This window comes from Nicotiana tomentosiformis, chromosome 12 (genome assembly GCF_000390325.3).
Source record: "Nicotiana tomentosiformis chromosome 12, ASM39032v3, whole genome shotgun sequence".
Lineage (NCBI taxonomy): Eukaryota > Viridiplantae > Streptophyta > Magnoliopsida > Solanales > Solanaceae > Nicotiana > Nicotiana tomentosiformis.
Window position 1 is genome coordinate 69786011 of NC_090823.1, and position 16601 is coordinate 69802611.

Sequence of the window (16601 nt, forward strand, 5' to 3'; positions counted from 1 at the left end):
CACACACACACACACACACATATATATATATATATATATATATATATCAAAATAGTATTTTTACATCATTATTTAGTTTACAAACCTATACAATCATTTTTCTATACTTTTTCATAATTTTTAGAGCTTTAAATTAATTTTCTTGTATTTAAATTATATGTAAATATCTAGTAATTATCCTTTTAAATTATTTTGTAATGACTTAGTTACCTAAAATAATTATTTTGCACCTATAATATATATTTCAAATATTTTATTTCATTCCATATAATTACATTAGCATTTTTAAGCTATTTATTTAATTTTGCAATAATGGCCTATATTCATACACAAATGCTCATTATTTACACTATTTGTGTCAAAAACAGCATTTTATATTTTTATAATGTTAAATCATTATTTTTAATCATTTTAGTGCATAAAACATATTTCACTCATTTACTAATTATTTTTATAAATTTGTTTTTGCTAAATTACATGTGTTTAAAAGGCTGGTCCAATTTCTAAGTGATTTTTCGGACTAAATTAGCCTAGTACCTTAGCCCAATAACCCCAGCCTAAATCAAACAACCTTTCTAACCCAAACCGGTCGCGACCCGTCTAATTAACCCGCCTCAATCCCTCTTTAAATCCTGGCCGTTGATTTCTAAGATCAACGGCCCACAACTAACCTACCCTTTTATTTGCCCAACCCCCAAACCCTAATCCACATTTCCCTCTCACCCGCCGCCCTGGAACCCTCCCCCTTCTCTGAAGAACCCTAAATTTCTGCCACTCCCTAGATCCCTCTCCTAATGTGATTCTCCTCTCATTTACTTGCCATATCTGTGCTTTTCCGCTACTGGTTGTTCTTCCATGGTATCACTTGGTACTTGCCTAAACATGGCAAGTACTATCTCTCCAATTCTGCCCATTCAATTTCAATCATTTAAATCTGGGCCATATCGCGTCTACATACGTTCAATACTATATTGTGTGAGTCCCATTCCGTTTGGATTTCTGCTGATTTACACTTTCCCTAAAAAATTAGGGTTTACCGGATTTCTCTCTTAAATCGATTTCAAATTGATTTGCATGTTTTCTTTCCTTATTTGTTGTTTAATTTACTCTATTTTCTTATGTGTTTGCTCGATTTTTGACTGCTATATAAACCCACTCATTTTCCCTTCTAAAGGGGAGACTTTGAGAAAATCGATTTCTTCACTAAGGTTTTGAAGTTTTTGCTACTCTCTTGCTTGGTATTCTGTATTGGCCAGCTGAAAGCCAAGGCCATTAGCATCTTGTTACTTAACCCGTTCTTGGTGCGAGCACTGCCCTGAGTTTATCGAAGCTCTTGGAAACTTTGACGCATTAGGGATTCTGGGTTTTCTATGAAAACCTATTCTTTACTATTCTTCACTTAACTGGTGAGTCACTATACTTTGCAATTTCATTCCTAGGCATCTATGGTTTGTATACATTTTCATTCCTGAAATTGGTCAGTTCAGTATGTTTTCTGGATTGCTTTTGTGTATAATTTCGTTTGCTTTCCTCAACTCTTTAGGTCTCTTTAGCCTTTAGCTTCAAGCAAGCCTAAACCTGGTTCTATTAAGTTTTGACCAGTCAATGTGTTAGAAATTATTACTGTCTGGGACCCTTATACTTGTTATCATATTCTGGTATTTAATTTAGTCTTTTGCTATCAATCTTGTTATTTGAATATGCCTCACTAGCATAATTTGTACTTCTTTAGTCGACTAGTTGATTGAGTTCAAAAGCATGAATATGTACCCCACTGTATGGAACAAGCCTGTTTCCCCTCATATTCTGAATTTCTGTATTGATGACTTGCCTATCTGATATGTTTTGACCTTACTATCTATCAGTATGCCTTTTAGCATGTTTAAACCCCTCCCTAATTCACCAGTAGTTATAATCTGCTTTTCTCATGTCTAAATGCTGCCCTATTGCCAAATTAGCATGACTGTTTCATAACATCAGGACTTACACAATCTGGACCTTCTTTAGGTAAATAGTCTAATGTGTCAATGCTAGAATACCTACATGTGCTATTTAACATGAGCTTACTTTTCACTCTGTACTGAATTTCTGTGATGCTTGTCTTGCATACATAATGTCTTTTAATGTTATAAGACCTTTCCCCTTAACTGTGATCTTGCTTCCCTGCTAACATGCTCCCGAGTATGTCTTAATCTCTTGTTCCTTCAGTGATTGCTTGGACTGTCATAATGTGTGCTCCCTATCATGTTTCAATGCAATCTTGCCTCCTGATGAGAATTAACCTATTTGTCTTGTGATGCTAAGATGTATACTTAGCCTAAATCGGACTTCTTAAGTCTCAACCTGTTAGTGTTAATTTTTTGTCAAACTTTGCAAACCTGTTCCTTCCCCTAATTCTCCCAATATGTGTTTGTGATGTGCTACTTTGCCAAACATTAAAGTTCTACTTAACAAGTCTCATGACCTGCTTGACTGGCTATTCTGTATCCTCAACTTGGCTATGTATACTTTAGGATATGAATGTATTCCCTAACTTCTGTCCACCCTCCTTACTTACAACTTATGCTATTCTGAACTCTTCATTCTTAATCGGCTGAAAGCCAAGGCTACCTAGGTTCTATTGTTGGCCTCCCTAGTATGAGCACTGCTCAGGATCCAATTGAGACCCTTGTGAACTCTGACACACTAGGGCTTGGTCCTTAGTCACTCCCTCAATCTCAAACAGTTCCTATTCACTCTACTTCCCCCTGTTATGTGTTGTGTACTTGAATTGGCTGATTTAAATGGCGCAACACTTGGTGCCATGGTTGAGTAAACTAGTTCTGGACTCCTCTATGGATCCCTGAGTCGTGTATTGAATGTGGCTCTTTGTTGAAGGCATGGGTATGCTGTATAAGAGCTATTGAAGGCCCAGGCAATGCTGGGTATTTATTAGGCCTGCTGTGGGCCTCTTATCACTGTTATGTAACACTATTACTTTTACTCATTATTGGGCCTGTAATAATCTTTGTATAAACAATTGGGGTTGTTAGTAAAAGGGAATGGGGTAGATTTTAATATTTACATGTGATGGGTAGATAACATGCCTATAGGACTTAATAATGTGTTTGCTATATGTGTTGTTCACTCTCTATGTACACTATAGAAATCGTGCCATTAGGAGAAGCACACACTCACACTACTTGTCTACTAGCAAATCATGAGCTCAAATGCTTCAATTATCCTTGTTGCTACATGTTATTAGAAAACATGCCCATAGGAAATAAATATCGTTGAACTTTCCTTCAATTTGCATTGCTGCAGCATATATACTAGAAATCATGCCTATATGATTTGGATCATTTCATTTGCTACTGTATCGTACTGTTCACTAGAAACCATGCCTATAGGACTAAGTATAACAACAAAATAAGTTCCAAGCGTCAACTGTTAGAGATCCTGCCTATAGGGTATAATTACTCGTTCTATATTAATGATGGACCTCTAAAAACTGTTTACTGCTTGTTTATGCCACTGTCACCAAGCATAAGTAATTCTGGGCTCCTCCCAATGGTTTTCATTACTCCTTACTACGTAAGTCACCTAGACACAGCATGATTAATAACGGAAATTTGTAATTTTAACAATCAATATGCGACAACTGTACAATCTTGTCTATGGGCAACGCTTTGTTTCTGAAACTGCTTGTATGCCTTAACGCCTTGTCACATAGAAATCATGTCTATAGGGATTTAAGTTCTTAATTCTGAACTGCTTAACATACAATTTGTCTTGCGTGCATTTGTTGCTTAAGTGTGGAGGCAAACTTGAGCCTTGACTGCCTATATGTGAAGTTCAATGTGTTTTGTATGTCGCCTAGTTTTGACATTTCTGAGCAGCCTAAGTGAGGTCTAGAACCATACAAAGTAAAGGTCCAATACCTCCTGGACCATAGGTATGGGACGGGTAGTGCACACATAAGATACGACCTATAATTGAATTAGAATGCTTTTAGGTAACAATTTTAACATAGTAATCGGGTAGCAGGAGATGATAGTCTGTGCCCGCTGAATAATATGAGTAACACCTCATCTTGAGGGAGTTACGAAGTATTATTTATGTTGCACGGGGTGATCCTTTAGGCTAAAAAACTTAGGACCCCCCTCCTCTTTATATGTTGTTATTAGATCTAAATAGTTGTATCCATATACTCGCACTAAGATCTGTATTAATCATGTTGTAATAAAGTTCTTTGACTTCTGAATTTCCTTTATTTATTTGATCACTTAGCTTAATCGTAATCCACATAATCTTAAGTTCGGTCGGGACCCACAATTGTGGACCTCGAGGGGTGCCTAACACCTTCTCTTTGAGGTAACTTGAGCCCTTACCCGATCTTTGGTGGCGTTGACTAGTCAAACAGAGTTATCTGCATAATAGGTGCCCTAACGCACCTTAAAAATCGTTAGGTGGCGACTCTTCTCCTTTAGCACTCTATCTCCCATTCTAAAAGGAGTTTCACGTGTCGAAGCCTGCTTTTCGCGAGAAAAACGGGGCGCGACAGACGTCTAATATAAAATATTATAAATTATAATAAATTATCTGAATAAAATAAAATAGGATGAATACAAAATATTGATTAATTAGGTGGAGGTAAAATTATCTCTTGATTAATTTAGTACGTAAGAATTGTGTTCTAGAGAAAAATGGAAATGAAATGAAAAAGAAGAAGGTTAGAATGGGAAAAAGGGCAAGGAATAAATAAAGATGGTAAGAGAATTGATTAGAAAGGGGGAAAAGTTGCGTACACGGTCAATACTACTCATGATCAAAGGGACCCTAGCTGACGTGTTAATAAAGAAGTGGGTAATAAGTATCGCACACGAACAACAAAGAAAACTCAATTAAGAGAGATTTTTCATTTCATTTCATTTCATTTTCAGATGGATGAATAGAATAGATAGATACAGAAGAGAGAGAGAGAGAGAGAGAGGTGGTGGGTGTGAATATGGTATAGGGCCTGAGACCCCTGAAAGGGCATGGAAGTGTTGGCCATGCTGAGGCAACTCATTGGACAAGTTAAACAACTCTTACAACAACAAAATACACACTCTTCTTCTTCTTCCTCTTCCTCTTCCTCTTCTTCTTCTAACTTCTCTTTTCCTCTTCAATCGCCACCGCTTTTACGCCTCCCAAGGTTTGATTTTGTCTTTCTTTCCTTATTTCCCCTCATGGGGTTTCTGTTAATTTTGAATTTTTGTGTGTATTTTGGTCGATCTGTATGATTAAATGGTGTTTGATATTGAATTCCCACTTTATGAAATGTGCTTATTCCTTGCTTTCTTTGTGCTTTTGGGTTTAAAGGTGTCAACTTTATGATATCTCTGAGGGCTTGGTTTTTTTTTTGTTTTGTCTGTGTGTTGCATTTGCTGCGTTGATCAAATTGGGGAAATTGCATTGTTTTGTTAGTGTGGTGTTTTCGTGTTTGGTAGTTCTTGAAATACTCTAATTGCTCTTATAAGTGCTCCTTAGCACTACCTAACTGTCAAATTAGTAAACTTTAGGTCTTACAGCTTGGTCTTGCTTTTCTTTAGTGAATAAAAATATGTCACTGGTCTTGTTAAAATTATGTTTTATTCACAACGGTGGTGCCTGGTTTAGCTTGCGCACACCTATGCTATTCGCCTATTCCACCGGCTACTTGTTACCTCCTACCAGTACAATTCAACTCTGTCATAGTTATTGTTGAAATTTTAAAGGCTAATATATTCTGATCACCTGCAACTATAAGCTTACAATCCCAATGCTAGAGCTTTTATACATAACTCGAGCTCATGTTCTCTTGGTTGTAGAATGATCATTTCAAAAGTAGTTTGTTCCTAGTCCGCAATGGTACAGTATTTGTCCTAATTGTCTAATGATTCATATGTTGTTTCATTTGTGGTATTGTGCACTGTATGGTATTGGGTAACTGCCCAATGGCATTCTTTCAGAATGAATGAATTTTCAAGAGGGATTCAAAGAAATCTAGCCAGCCAGCCAGCCTTAGCTTTTACTATCGAGACAGCTGGTTGTCGGCAGCCACTTGGTCTTTTAGACAAGTTAAAGGTAGTCGGTATCTGAAATGCAAACATATGGAAACAATACTGATTAGGCTAGGAGTTCAAGTGTCCTTTAGGGATTTTTTTGCCATCCCCCACTAGGGAAAGAACATATATACTGTCTTGTAGTTTTTCTGAAATGCGCAAACCCCGAGCTCTTTGTTTTGCAACATGATAAGTTCGCGAACTTCTTTTCTGAGTTTAAAGTTTATCTTTCTAAGAGCCTTTGCAATTTAGCCAACAAAATAAAATTTTAATATACTCTTGTAGAGTCTGTCTTTTGGAGAACAAAATTTTTTAACACCTTCAAAGACCAGTAAAAGCGGAACGAGATACTAGTTTCTCTGTTGGGATTTAGTGCTATTTTAAAATTATAACAATTTAAAACCTGTTTGGTAGTCCTTTCATTTGTGAAACACAATGCCAACGTATTTCTAACAAAGTACCCTCATGTAATGGAATTATCAAAAGATGCTTTATACAGCATAATTTTCCTCCATTTTGAAGTTTTTTACGGTTCTACAATTTGAGCATGTGGCATTCTCATTGCAAAGTACAGTCTTATGGAATACCTGGAACTCAAAGCTTTCATCTTCTTTGTCATCATTGTTTTTAAAACATAAGCAGATGGAGGCCAAAGTTCTACTCAAAACAATAGTGAGGATTAGTAGAATCGAAGTTAAAACTCATTTTCAATTGGAAGATAGAATCTTTTAGAAAGCAAAAGTAGTGGAGCTTACATCAGGATGATACTTGTCTTGTTAGCCGGAGATGGTTGCCTGCTTGCATGGCCTCAATGCTATACTTATGGTTTCTAGCATTTCTTTTTTCTTTTCTTGATAATGGTGGTGTCCAGGTCACCTTACGCGTACCTCGCTATTCCATCGGGTACCTGTTCTTTTCCACCCGAACACGTATAAGTAACTCTGCCCACCAAAGCTTAGGAAGACTTGAAGAATCACCTAGTATATTTTGTCTTTGCTAGTATTTCAACCTTGGTGCCCCATGGTTATCACCCTTTTCATTGACCACTGGGCCACATACTTGATTACAGGTTTCTAACATCTTTGTGACTGAATTATGTGCATTTGAACACGTTTTCTTCCCCTTTAAGTAACATCAACTGGTGTGGTCTAGAATAACCGGAATCATTTGAAAGTCACATAGTCTTTACATATAGCATATTTGCTAACTACTTTGTGTATTGGTGAGTGAATTAAGTGGAATATTCACATGTTAAGACTAGCAGTTATGTTCTAGAGATATGTAGAAGAATAATTAGGGAATGCAACTTACAGTAATAGGCTTATTTTCTGTATATTTCCAAGTTATTAGGTATGCTAATTCTTACTTTCAGAATAAAAGGTTTATTGGCGCTTCCACTCGGTAACGACTTAGGTTGAGGATATTGGTTACACAGTTCTGGCTAAAATGCATTAATTTGTGCATTGGTCAAACTTGACCATAAAAGTGAAACATGTGAAAAAAAAATCAGAATGTTTTGGAAAATTATGGAACATGAAAAAGTCCTCCATGTTTAATGTTCTCTTAGACATGATGATAATCATTTGAATTAAATGAGCTAGTAAAAATAGAACTTTGTAAATTAAGCTTGTTTGTAAAATCGAAGTTTCTCGCTAGCTTTGCCAAAAGATGAGGTGCAGAACCTATATTTACCTAATCTGGAATCTTCTCAAATGCCTTAGCATTTTAGATAGAGCTGATGCAGTGCTACGGTACCCGTTACGGGGTCATTTTGCTGAGTTCCTATATGGTTCTCTCAAGCTTCTTAGTATACTATAATTTTTTGCTTGTGTCAGGTTTGGGTAGGTCAGTTCACCAGGAGGATCGAGCTACCAATTCAAGCTTTTTTCTTGAATACTCCATGAGCAAACAATAAAACTAGTATCTAAATCCATGGTTATACCCAATTTTGGATTCGCCTATTAAGGGTCAACTTGTGGTGGTGTTCAGTCCTTTTTCAGTTTCTCATATTTATATGATTTCATTGATTCGTGGCATAATTTGAAACTTTTTAGCTTGGAAGAAAATATGCAAATGAACCAGGTTTGTATCTGTGCAGGTGTTATGTTCTGAATCTTGATGACAGTTTTACTGAAGACGGTTGCTACAATATCATTATGACTGCTGGAAAATCTGAAAATCTCAAGATGTTGGAACCTGGCAAGCCTCCACCAAAAAAGAAAGCTCGGAAGGAGAGGAATCGAGGAAAAGTGACTGGAACTTCATGCTTCATAGAGAATTTGGATCCGCAAATATGGAAAGAATTTCCTGAAGACTTATTTGAAGCTGTTGTTGCAAGACTACCAATTGCCACTTTTTTCCACTTCAGATCTGTCTGCCGCAAATGGAACTCAATGCTGATGTCCCAAAGTTTTTCTGAACAGTGCACCCAAGTTCCTCAACCACAACCGTGGTTCTACACCATTACTCATGAAAATGTGAATACTGGAGCCATGTACGACCCTACGTTGAAGAAATGGCACCATCCTACTATACCTGCACTGCCGACCAAGTTGATAGTCTTGCCAGTTGCTTCTGCAGGAGGTCTTGTCTGTTTCCTTGATATTGGACATAGGAGCTTCTACGTATGCAACCCTCTTACAAGGTCCTTTAAAGAGTTGCCAGCCAGATCTGTTAAGGTGTGGTCTCGTGTGGCAGTAGGGATGACATTGAGTGGGATATCAGCTTACAGTATCCTTTGGGTTGGTTGTGATGGTGAATTTGAAGTTTACGACTCCAGAAAGAACTCTTGGACTCGTCCAGGAATTATGTCCTCAAATGTTAAGCTCCCTCTGGCACTCAACTTCAAGTCGCAGACAATCACCATCGGTAATAAATTTTACTTTATGCGCTCAGAGCCTGATGGAATCGTGTCCTATGACATGGTTACTGGCATCTGGAAGCAGTTCATTATCCCTGCACCCCTACATCTGAGTGATCATACACTAGCAGAATGTGGGGGCCGCATAATGCTTGTCGGGCTGCTGACAAAGAATGCAGCCACTTGCGTGTGCATATGGGAACTGCAAAAGATGACTCTTTTGTGGAAGGAGGTTGACAGAATGCCAAATATATGGTGCTTGGAGTTTTATGGAAAGCACGTTCGGATGACTTGCTTGGGTAACAAAGGTTTGCTCATGCTATCTTTAAGATCAAGACAAATGAACCGGCTAGTAACGTATGATTTCTCAACCAGAGAATGGATGAAGGTCCCCGGTTGCGTGTTGCCCCGTGGGAGAAAGAGGCAATGGATTGCGTGCGGGACTGCTTTTCACCCCTGTCTTACAGCTTTGGCTTGACTTGGGATGCCCAGTAAATTTCTAGTCACAGCAGGGTGCGATTTATTATATCATGTGGTTTTAGCTTTTCCCATCATAATCTGCAGCCTAGTCTTCTCTTTGCTGGTATAGAAGAAAAGGATCTCTGAATTTATTACCACTCTCTTGTATAAACATCTAGTTGTTAAGCTTTTGATTCCGGAGGACTAATCTACAACTACTTATTATTACATTAAACCTTATAGGGAAAGAGTACACCCTACACCCTCTCAGAATTTGAGAATTTGTTATGCGTCTTATGTATCGGAAAATTTGTTTCTACCTTTTCTGTTGATACTCATTGTGGATCATGCATTTTACGTGTTGGGACTTTCAGATAGAATGGCGTTTTAACCTAATTTTGGTTAAATTTACTTCTGGCGATTTGCCTGCTGTGCCTGTGAGTTCCAAAACGAGGAGTCACAAGTATTGCACTTGTTTGTGATTGTTCCAAAAGAATGAAACAAAAGATATTGTAAAGCTAGGATGGTTAGTGTGTGAGGTGTTGTAGACGTTTACTTGCATCACATGCACAAGTGCTCTCTGAATTCTCCCACTTGAGTTATTTTAGCAGCAGGTGATGCTATTCAATAATATTAGGAAAACGACAGCACATTTAACTAGTTTGGAAAGCCTTCGCCTATTTAACTAGTTTGTTTACTTGCATCACATGCACAAGTGCTCTCTGAATTCTCCCACTTGAGTTATTTTAGCAGCAGGTGATGCTATTCAATAATATTAGGAAAACGACAGCACATTGTAACTAGTTTGGAAAGCTGATAGCCTTTGAAAGCCTTCGCCTATTTAACTAGTTTGGAAAGCTAGTCGCCTTTGAAAGCCTTCGCCTATTACAAACCGATACGAGTTATTAGGGACTTTCCTCATTTTGATAGCTAGGTTCTGGAGCTATTTGAATTCTTTTAGGGGGCTTCAGTACGTATAGAAAACCCAGACATTGGAGGTCTGTGCCATTTTTCTCAAAAAGTAACCTCAACTTTAAATTTAAAAAGAATCTAGCACTGGAAACTAGTAATAACCTTTGTTGGAAAGAGTAACATAGCTTGGCGTATACCAGAATGTTTTCCGGAAATTCTTCCGTTTGGTAATATGCTTCCCAGCATAAAGGATTTTATAATAATTGTTTATACTAGAAGTGAAAGGATATTTAAACCTCCGCAAGAACGCAATGGAAACAAATATACCAAACACGAGACAGGAGAAAATATATACTTTTCCGAGTATCTCACAAGTTAAAAACAGTTCTATTGAAGTTTCTCTTCAATTTCTACATTGAGCTAAACTTTGAGAAAAACACTACTACAACAAGCAGGCAAAAGCCTATAACACCAGCACTTGTAACTTCCATGCTTAAGACATGCCCCCGCTGGTTGCGGTCCTTATTATCTGGAACAGAGCTGCAATGGGAGAAAAAGGATTAATTCAACCAAAACGAAAACAAAAGAAATATGCATGTAGTAACCTAAGTGACATGAAAGAATTGTATGGGTGCAGGGATACCAAAAGAACAATAATCTCTCGAAGGTAAAAAACAAAGTGTTTTTAAAGAAAAAACACCAGCTTACCTACTCATTCCTAACAGCTGACATACAATATCAAATATTTATGCACATGGACCTTTCTGGTAAATGGTGAGAAATAGATAGTGATGTTCTTGTTACTTGTCTTTTAAGATAAAGAATTTTAAAAGACAGCTTAGATTCTTGTAGTTTAACGCCTCAGGGCACAGAAAGGGACAAGAAGATACGAAGATCTTACATGAGCCAATGACAACAAAGACAAAGAAACCAAGCAATATAGGGCCAACAGGATACTGGTTTCCCTTTTTTGCGGTAGTTTCAGGAACAGCTCCTCGCTTGGTAATGTTTTTCTCAAACCTCTCAATCTTCCTGTCAGCAAGACGTCTTGATGTCGTCTGATCATATGAAACAAAACAAAGGAATGATTCAGAACAAAATCTTGTTCAAACTACTAGTATATCTTTTTTAAAAGAAAGCATAGCCAGCTTTCAACAAGCAACCAAGTCTCTAGTCGTACAGGATAAGCATCAAGCACTCTAGCAAGGAGCTCTAGTATTCAACATTCAGAACATTCATATTACAAATATCCAATAACTTACACCTCCCCTCTGGTTTAGGGGTTTAGCAGAGGGAAGCCGCCTCCCTTTAGTCGTGAAATAGCTATGACCTCCCTTTCTAAGCCTAAATCAATGCCGTCCATTTTGAAGGTAATCTGGTCAAATACCATCCTTTTCTTAAGTTATTCATAGCGCCAATTTTGAGATGAAACTTAGAGCAAAGAATATGAGCCAAAAAAAAAAAAAAAAACTTAACAAATCGCAACCTTCTCCAATAGATAGAGGTTTGCCATACTGGATTCAAGGGTCGAGCTGACACAATTGAAGATTGGAGAACTGCTCCCTTTTTATCATTTGATGGCAGAACTGGAAATAAATTTTTATCTTTTGATGAAAATGTTTTGGAAAACATAAACTCCACACCAAACACACCCTATATATATAAGATTTTATATGAGACTAATGCTGATTCAACTATTTAAACAGCCCAAATGCTAACAGCCTAAACCATCATTAGAGCATGGATAGTTGGATACTAAGTCTTGGAATTACGAAAAAAAAAAAAGCTCCTAGGCTCCTGGAATAGTAGAGCATGGGAGCAATGCAAGGAATACATAGGATTGCCAATTGGGAGAAGCACTTTCAAAAGAATCCAAAGCAAACATACTATCAATTCTACGCCAAAAAGCTAAATAAAATTGGAAAGTCCAAGCACTAAAGGTCTGTTGCGCTTTAGTTAGGTAAGATACCCAAGTTTTACAATTGCAGCAGACAACGAGAAAAGATCTACGCTCAAAAGACGCCTATCTTTTCCATTTCGATTAATCATTGGATTTTGTCCAAAAGAAAAAAAAACAATTGATTTAATTCTGCAATTAGACATTTTAGTGAACCATTGGTTAATTATGCATCTATATTTCCCTCCAAAATAATATTTAAGATAACTCCACCCATTACTTTCAAGGTAAATTATGTGCTACTTACATTCAACAAAAAAAGAGAGATCAATTTACAAAAAAATTGTTCTGACTAACAGATCAACAAAATACTCAAAAGATGAATTGAATATCAATCATCTGGCAATGGATCACAACAATTAAACAAGTAATGAGCCAGAAGCAATGCCATTGTTACCGAAAACTAGAAAAAAAAAATTAATCAAGAAAGGAAAAGACGAAAATATAAGAAATTATTGAACTGAGACGAAATCAATCATCAGATCAACCATGTGGCCTTGAATTTCAAAACTTAATTAAACTAATAAACCAGAAATAATAAATAATCAGAGACGGATAGCATTGAACTCATTATATTTTTAAATTTACGAGTTCATATCGGCTATTTGTTTCAAATTTAGTTAATTTTTACACATAGATTTATGCTCGGCATAGAAATTACTGGGTTTGCATTCTTTCCTGGGAATATCTAGGCAGGTACAAAAAGGATAAAAAAAGCAATTAATCCATCGTAACTTTACATTTCAAGATCTAAAATAAAAAAAGAAAAGACTAAAAGTTTCGAGTTTATTGAATTAAAGTGAAATCAATGATCAGACAGATCACGGGATGACGGATCACAAAAATTAGTAATCCAAATAATAAGCTTGGAGCAACGACATTGACACAAAAATTCATAAAAACAAAATTTAAAAAAAGATTTAAGTTTGCGTATTACCATGGTTGAAGGAAAATCCGGTGGCCGCTGATCGATGAGAACACGAAAAAATCAGCTAAGGGTTTCTTCTTCCACCTTTTCTCTGCCCCAATTTATTTTGACTTTTTATTAATTGAATTTCTAACTGCTTTAGAAACATTTATAGCCGGGGAAGAAGTGGACGACGAGAAGGACTGCATGAAAAACGCGTCACACTACTTCCATTAATTGGACAAATGGGTCAAAAACCACGTATCTTTGCTTAGCTGTCCATATATGATTGGGTAAGTTGAACACGTCGGAATACATTGGGCCTAGGCCTATGTTAATTTTCCGTACATGGTCCACTATCCCGAAGAATTCTTCCAAAGCCCATTCACAATAAGCCCCACAATTAAGATTGACGGGGGATTTGCATCTATACCCGATTTTTGGGTCACTTTTTAATTTATACCCGCTTTGTAAAAAATATTACAAGCGTACCCACTTTTCGGGTAATTTCAGATATACGGGCCTGAAGTAGCAAAAATTTATGTTTGAAGTTTGAACTTCAGAATATTTTGCCTGAAGTGTAGTCTTATCAAAGCAAAGCTTCAGATATTTTTGTCTGAAGTTTGGTCTGACTTGCAAAGGCAATCACGCAAACTTCAATTCATAGTGCAATGAAAAACTTCAGTTCAATAATTGCTGAACTTCAGCAATTTTGGCTGAAGTTTTTGTTTTGTAATTGCTGAACTTCAACATTCTAGGAGCTGAAGTTTGTTTAGTATCTGCGGAACTTCAGCATTTTAGGAGCTGAAATTTGTTTAGTATTTGCAGAACTTCAGCTCCTAGAGGATGCACTTCAGTTCAATAATTGCTGAACTTCAGCAATTTTGGCTAAAGTTTTTATTTTGTAATTGCTGAACTTCAGCATTCTAGGAGCTGAAATTTGTTTAGTATCTGCTGAACTTCAGTATTTTATGAGCTGAAGTTTGTTTAGTATTTGCTGAACTTCAGCTCCTGGAGGATGCTCTTTAGTTTAATAATTGCTGAACTTGAGCAATTTTGGCTGAAGTTTTTATTTTGTAATTGCTGAACTTCAGCATTCTACGAGTTGAAGTTTGTTTAGTATTTGCTGAACTTCAGCATTTTAGGAGCTGAAGTTTGTTTAGTATTTGCTGAACTTCAACTCCTAGAGGATGCACTTCAGTGCTTGGGTCCTTTTGGGTATTATTCCAAGTAGTCAACTTGAACTTCCCGTCGTCCATCCTCGTACCATGAATGAAGGTATCATTGGGTTCATCAAAACTTTGCCATAGTGGCTTCCCTGACAAATCATCAATTAAACCAAGTTTCCTGAATCCAAGAACTTCGCTTTATGTGAAGAAGATGCACTTGTGCCTACTTGTGTTCAGAAATATGAGTTCCTTGAAGTTATTTAATATCACCCGAAGAAGAGGAAGAAGAAGGAGGAGAAGGAGGAGGAGAAAGAGGCCTGAAGTTGTTTAAAAAGTGGGTACAAGTTAAAACTTTTTTAAAAAGTGGGTATAGGTTAAATGGGAGAGACCATATAGTGTGCCCCGTGTAATTTTTACAAGATTGACGCATTAGATAAATCTTTGAAATAATCTATATGTGTATATATATCTATATTTATATTATATACCACTATATTAAAAGTACGAAGGCCCTTAGCGAAATGTTGTTCGCCTTTTTTATCCTTTAAAACTTAATTTCACACTAGATAAAATAGTCATTTAACTACAACAACAACAATAATATACCTAGTAATATACCACACCGTGGGGTCTGGGGAGGTTAGTGTGTACGCAAACCTTACCCCTACCTTGTGAGGATAGAGAGGTTGTTTCCAATAGACCCTCGGCTTAGGAAAGCTGTTTACCCGAAAAATTAGATAGAGTTAAATTTGTACGTAGTTCTAAGGGTATGTGGTATAACTTGACACAAATCGTAAAGAGAAATAGAAATATCCAATCTTGACTATAAAGAATAAAAGATAAATGCAGCAGAAAGGAGGAAAATGAATGAGCAAAATAAGATAAAGTGATGGAACTCAAAAATGTTAATCTTTCAATATGAGAAAATAGGATTCTTGTTACAATGTGAATGTCTCGCTGCCCTACAGAAACAACAATCATCCCTTTTATAGTGGAAGGATCTTACTTTAGATATAATAAAAAATACATATTGGGGAACCCATAATGAATTAGCTTTTTCCTAATTCCTGCCAGGATTCTCTCCCCTAGTGCGGTTGCAACGGCTCTTGTTTGTGAGCTCGATATTGACTCGAGTTATCGATCTTAACTCGAGCTCGATTCTGACTCAGAGTATGATATCGATTCGGGGTCGGTGCCGGTCGGCCTATGGATCTTTAGCTCGATAACTTTGCTTCGCCTCGTAGCTCGATTTGGATTCGTGCTTGATAATGATATCGAGCTTGACATTGATTGGTCCTAGAACTCGAAGCTTGATGACCTGACTTCGGACCCCAATCTGATATTATGAAGACGCTCTTCGATCAAAGTATTACCATCTCGACCAGTTCGTACGACGGACTGATCGGTTTTGGCCATGCACAGATAGTCCCCTCGTTTCTCGGGAAGGATATAACGAGAAACGACATGAATTTCCAATGGTGCGATTAGATATATACTGAAATTTGCATCGAGTCCGATCGTGACATACGTGATAGCTGTCCCGTCGGTTCAGTTTACCGAGGCATTTAATGCGTGTCAGACAATGGTCGGCCATTACCGATATTGAACCGTCACTGTTTAGACTATAAATAGCCCGCTCCTTCATTGAATCAAACTTTACTCTTTGCTCTAATCAGACCTCTAAATCTTCTCACTCTTTTCGTATCCTTTTCTCTGCCTGTAGAACCATCTTCATCAGTGTTGAAATCACCATCTTTTTATCTTCCTTCACTCCTCTTTACTTATACAAATGGCAAAAACCTCAACGGCCGTACCACAGAAGGAGAAAGCTTTTTGCTCCTCTTTCCGGCCATCCGGCGGAGCCGCCTCCCCACGAGTATATTCCAGGCCCATGTACTCTAAAGTCCGATTTTCAAAGTCGAAAACCTTTCATCGATCCCGGGCCGATTTGAGCATGTGTCGATGCACATGTGCTCGATAACAAAGGGCCACCTCGAGGACGTAAGGAGGGACTGCAACTGGGGTCCCGAGGTCGTGTTGCAAATTCCTTATCCTGAAGAGAGCATCACCACTCATATGGTGGGTTATTAAGTGTTTATTCTTACCCCTTTACATTGGGTCCCCTCGACCCAGTGATTGTTGATTTTTCGTAAAAGATATCAGGTCACTCTTGGCCAAATTCACCCCTTTCTATGGTGCATAGTAATCATACTGTGCTTCTTCTCTAGCAAGACCGGGGGGCTAGAGTTTACTATAAATCACCTTATGCGGT

General features: G+C 37.4%; 2 protein-coding genes across 2 annotated transcripts; one reads left to right on the forward strand and one right to left on the reverse strand.

The window, feature by feature from the left end:
• Positions 1-4882: 4882 nt before the first annotated feature.
• LOC104116922 (F-box only protein 6) lies at positions 4883-9716 on the forward strand. The gene is made up of 2 exons (XM_009627886.4): positions 4883-5176; positions 8164-9716. Exons 1-2 carry the CDS (start codon positions 5019-5021, stop codon positions 9401-9403), a joined length of 1398 nt encoding a protein of 465 aa, XP_009626181.1. The 5' UTR covers positions 4883-5018; the 3' UTR covers positions 9404-9716.
• A 904-nt stretch (positions 9717-10620) lies between these two features.
• LOC104116923 (uncharacterized) lies at positions 10621-13350 on the reverse strand. Its single transcript, XM_009627887.4, has 3 exons — positions 13191-13350; positions 11198-11354; positions 10621-10836 (listed from the first exon to the last, which is right to left on the reverse strand). Exons 1-3 carry the CDS (start codon positions 13191-13193, stop codon positions 10790-10792), a joined length of 207 nt encoding a protein of 68 aa, XP_009626182.1. The 5' UTR covers positions 13194-13350; the 3' UTR covers positions 10621-10789.
• Between the last annotated feature and the right edge of the window lie 3251 nt (positions 13351-16601).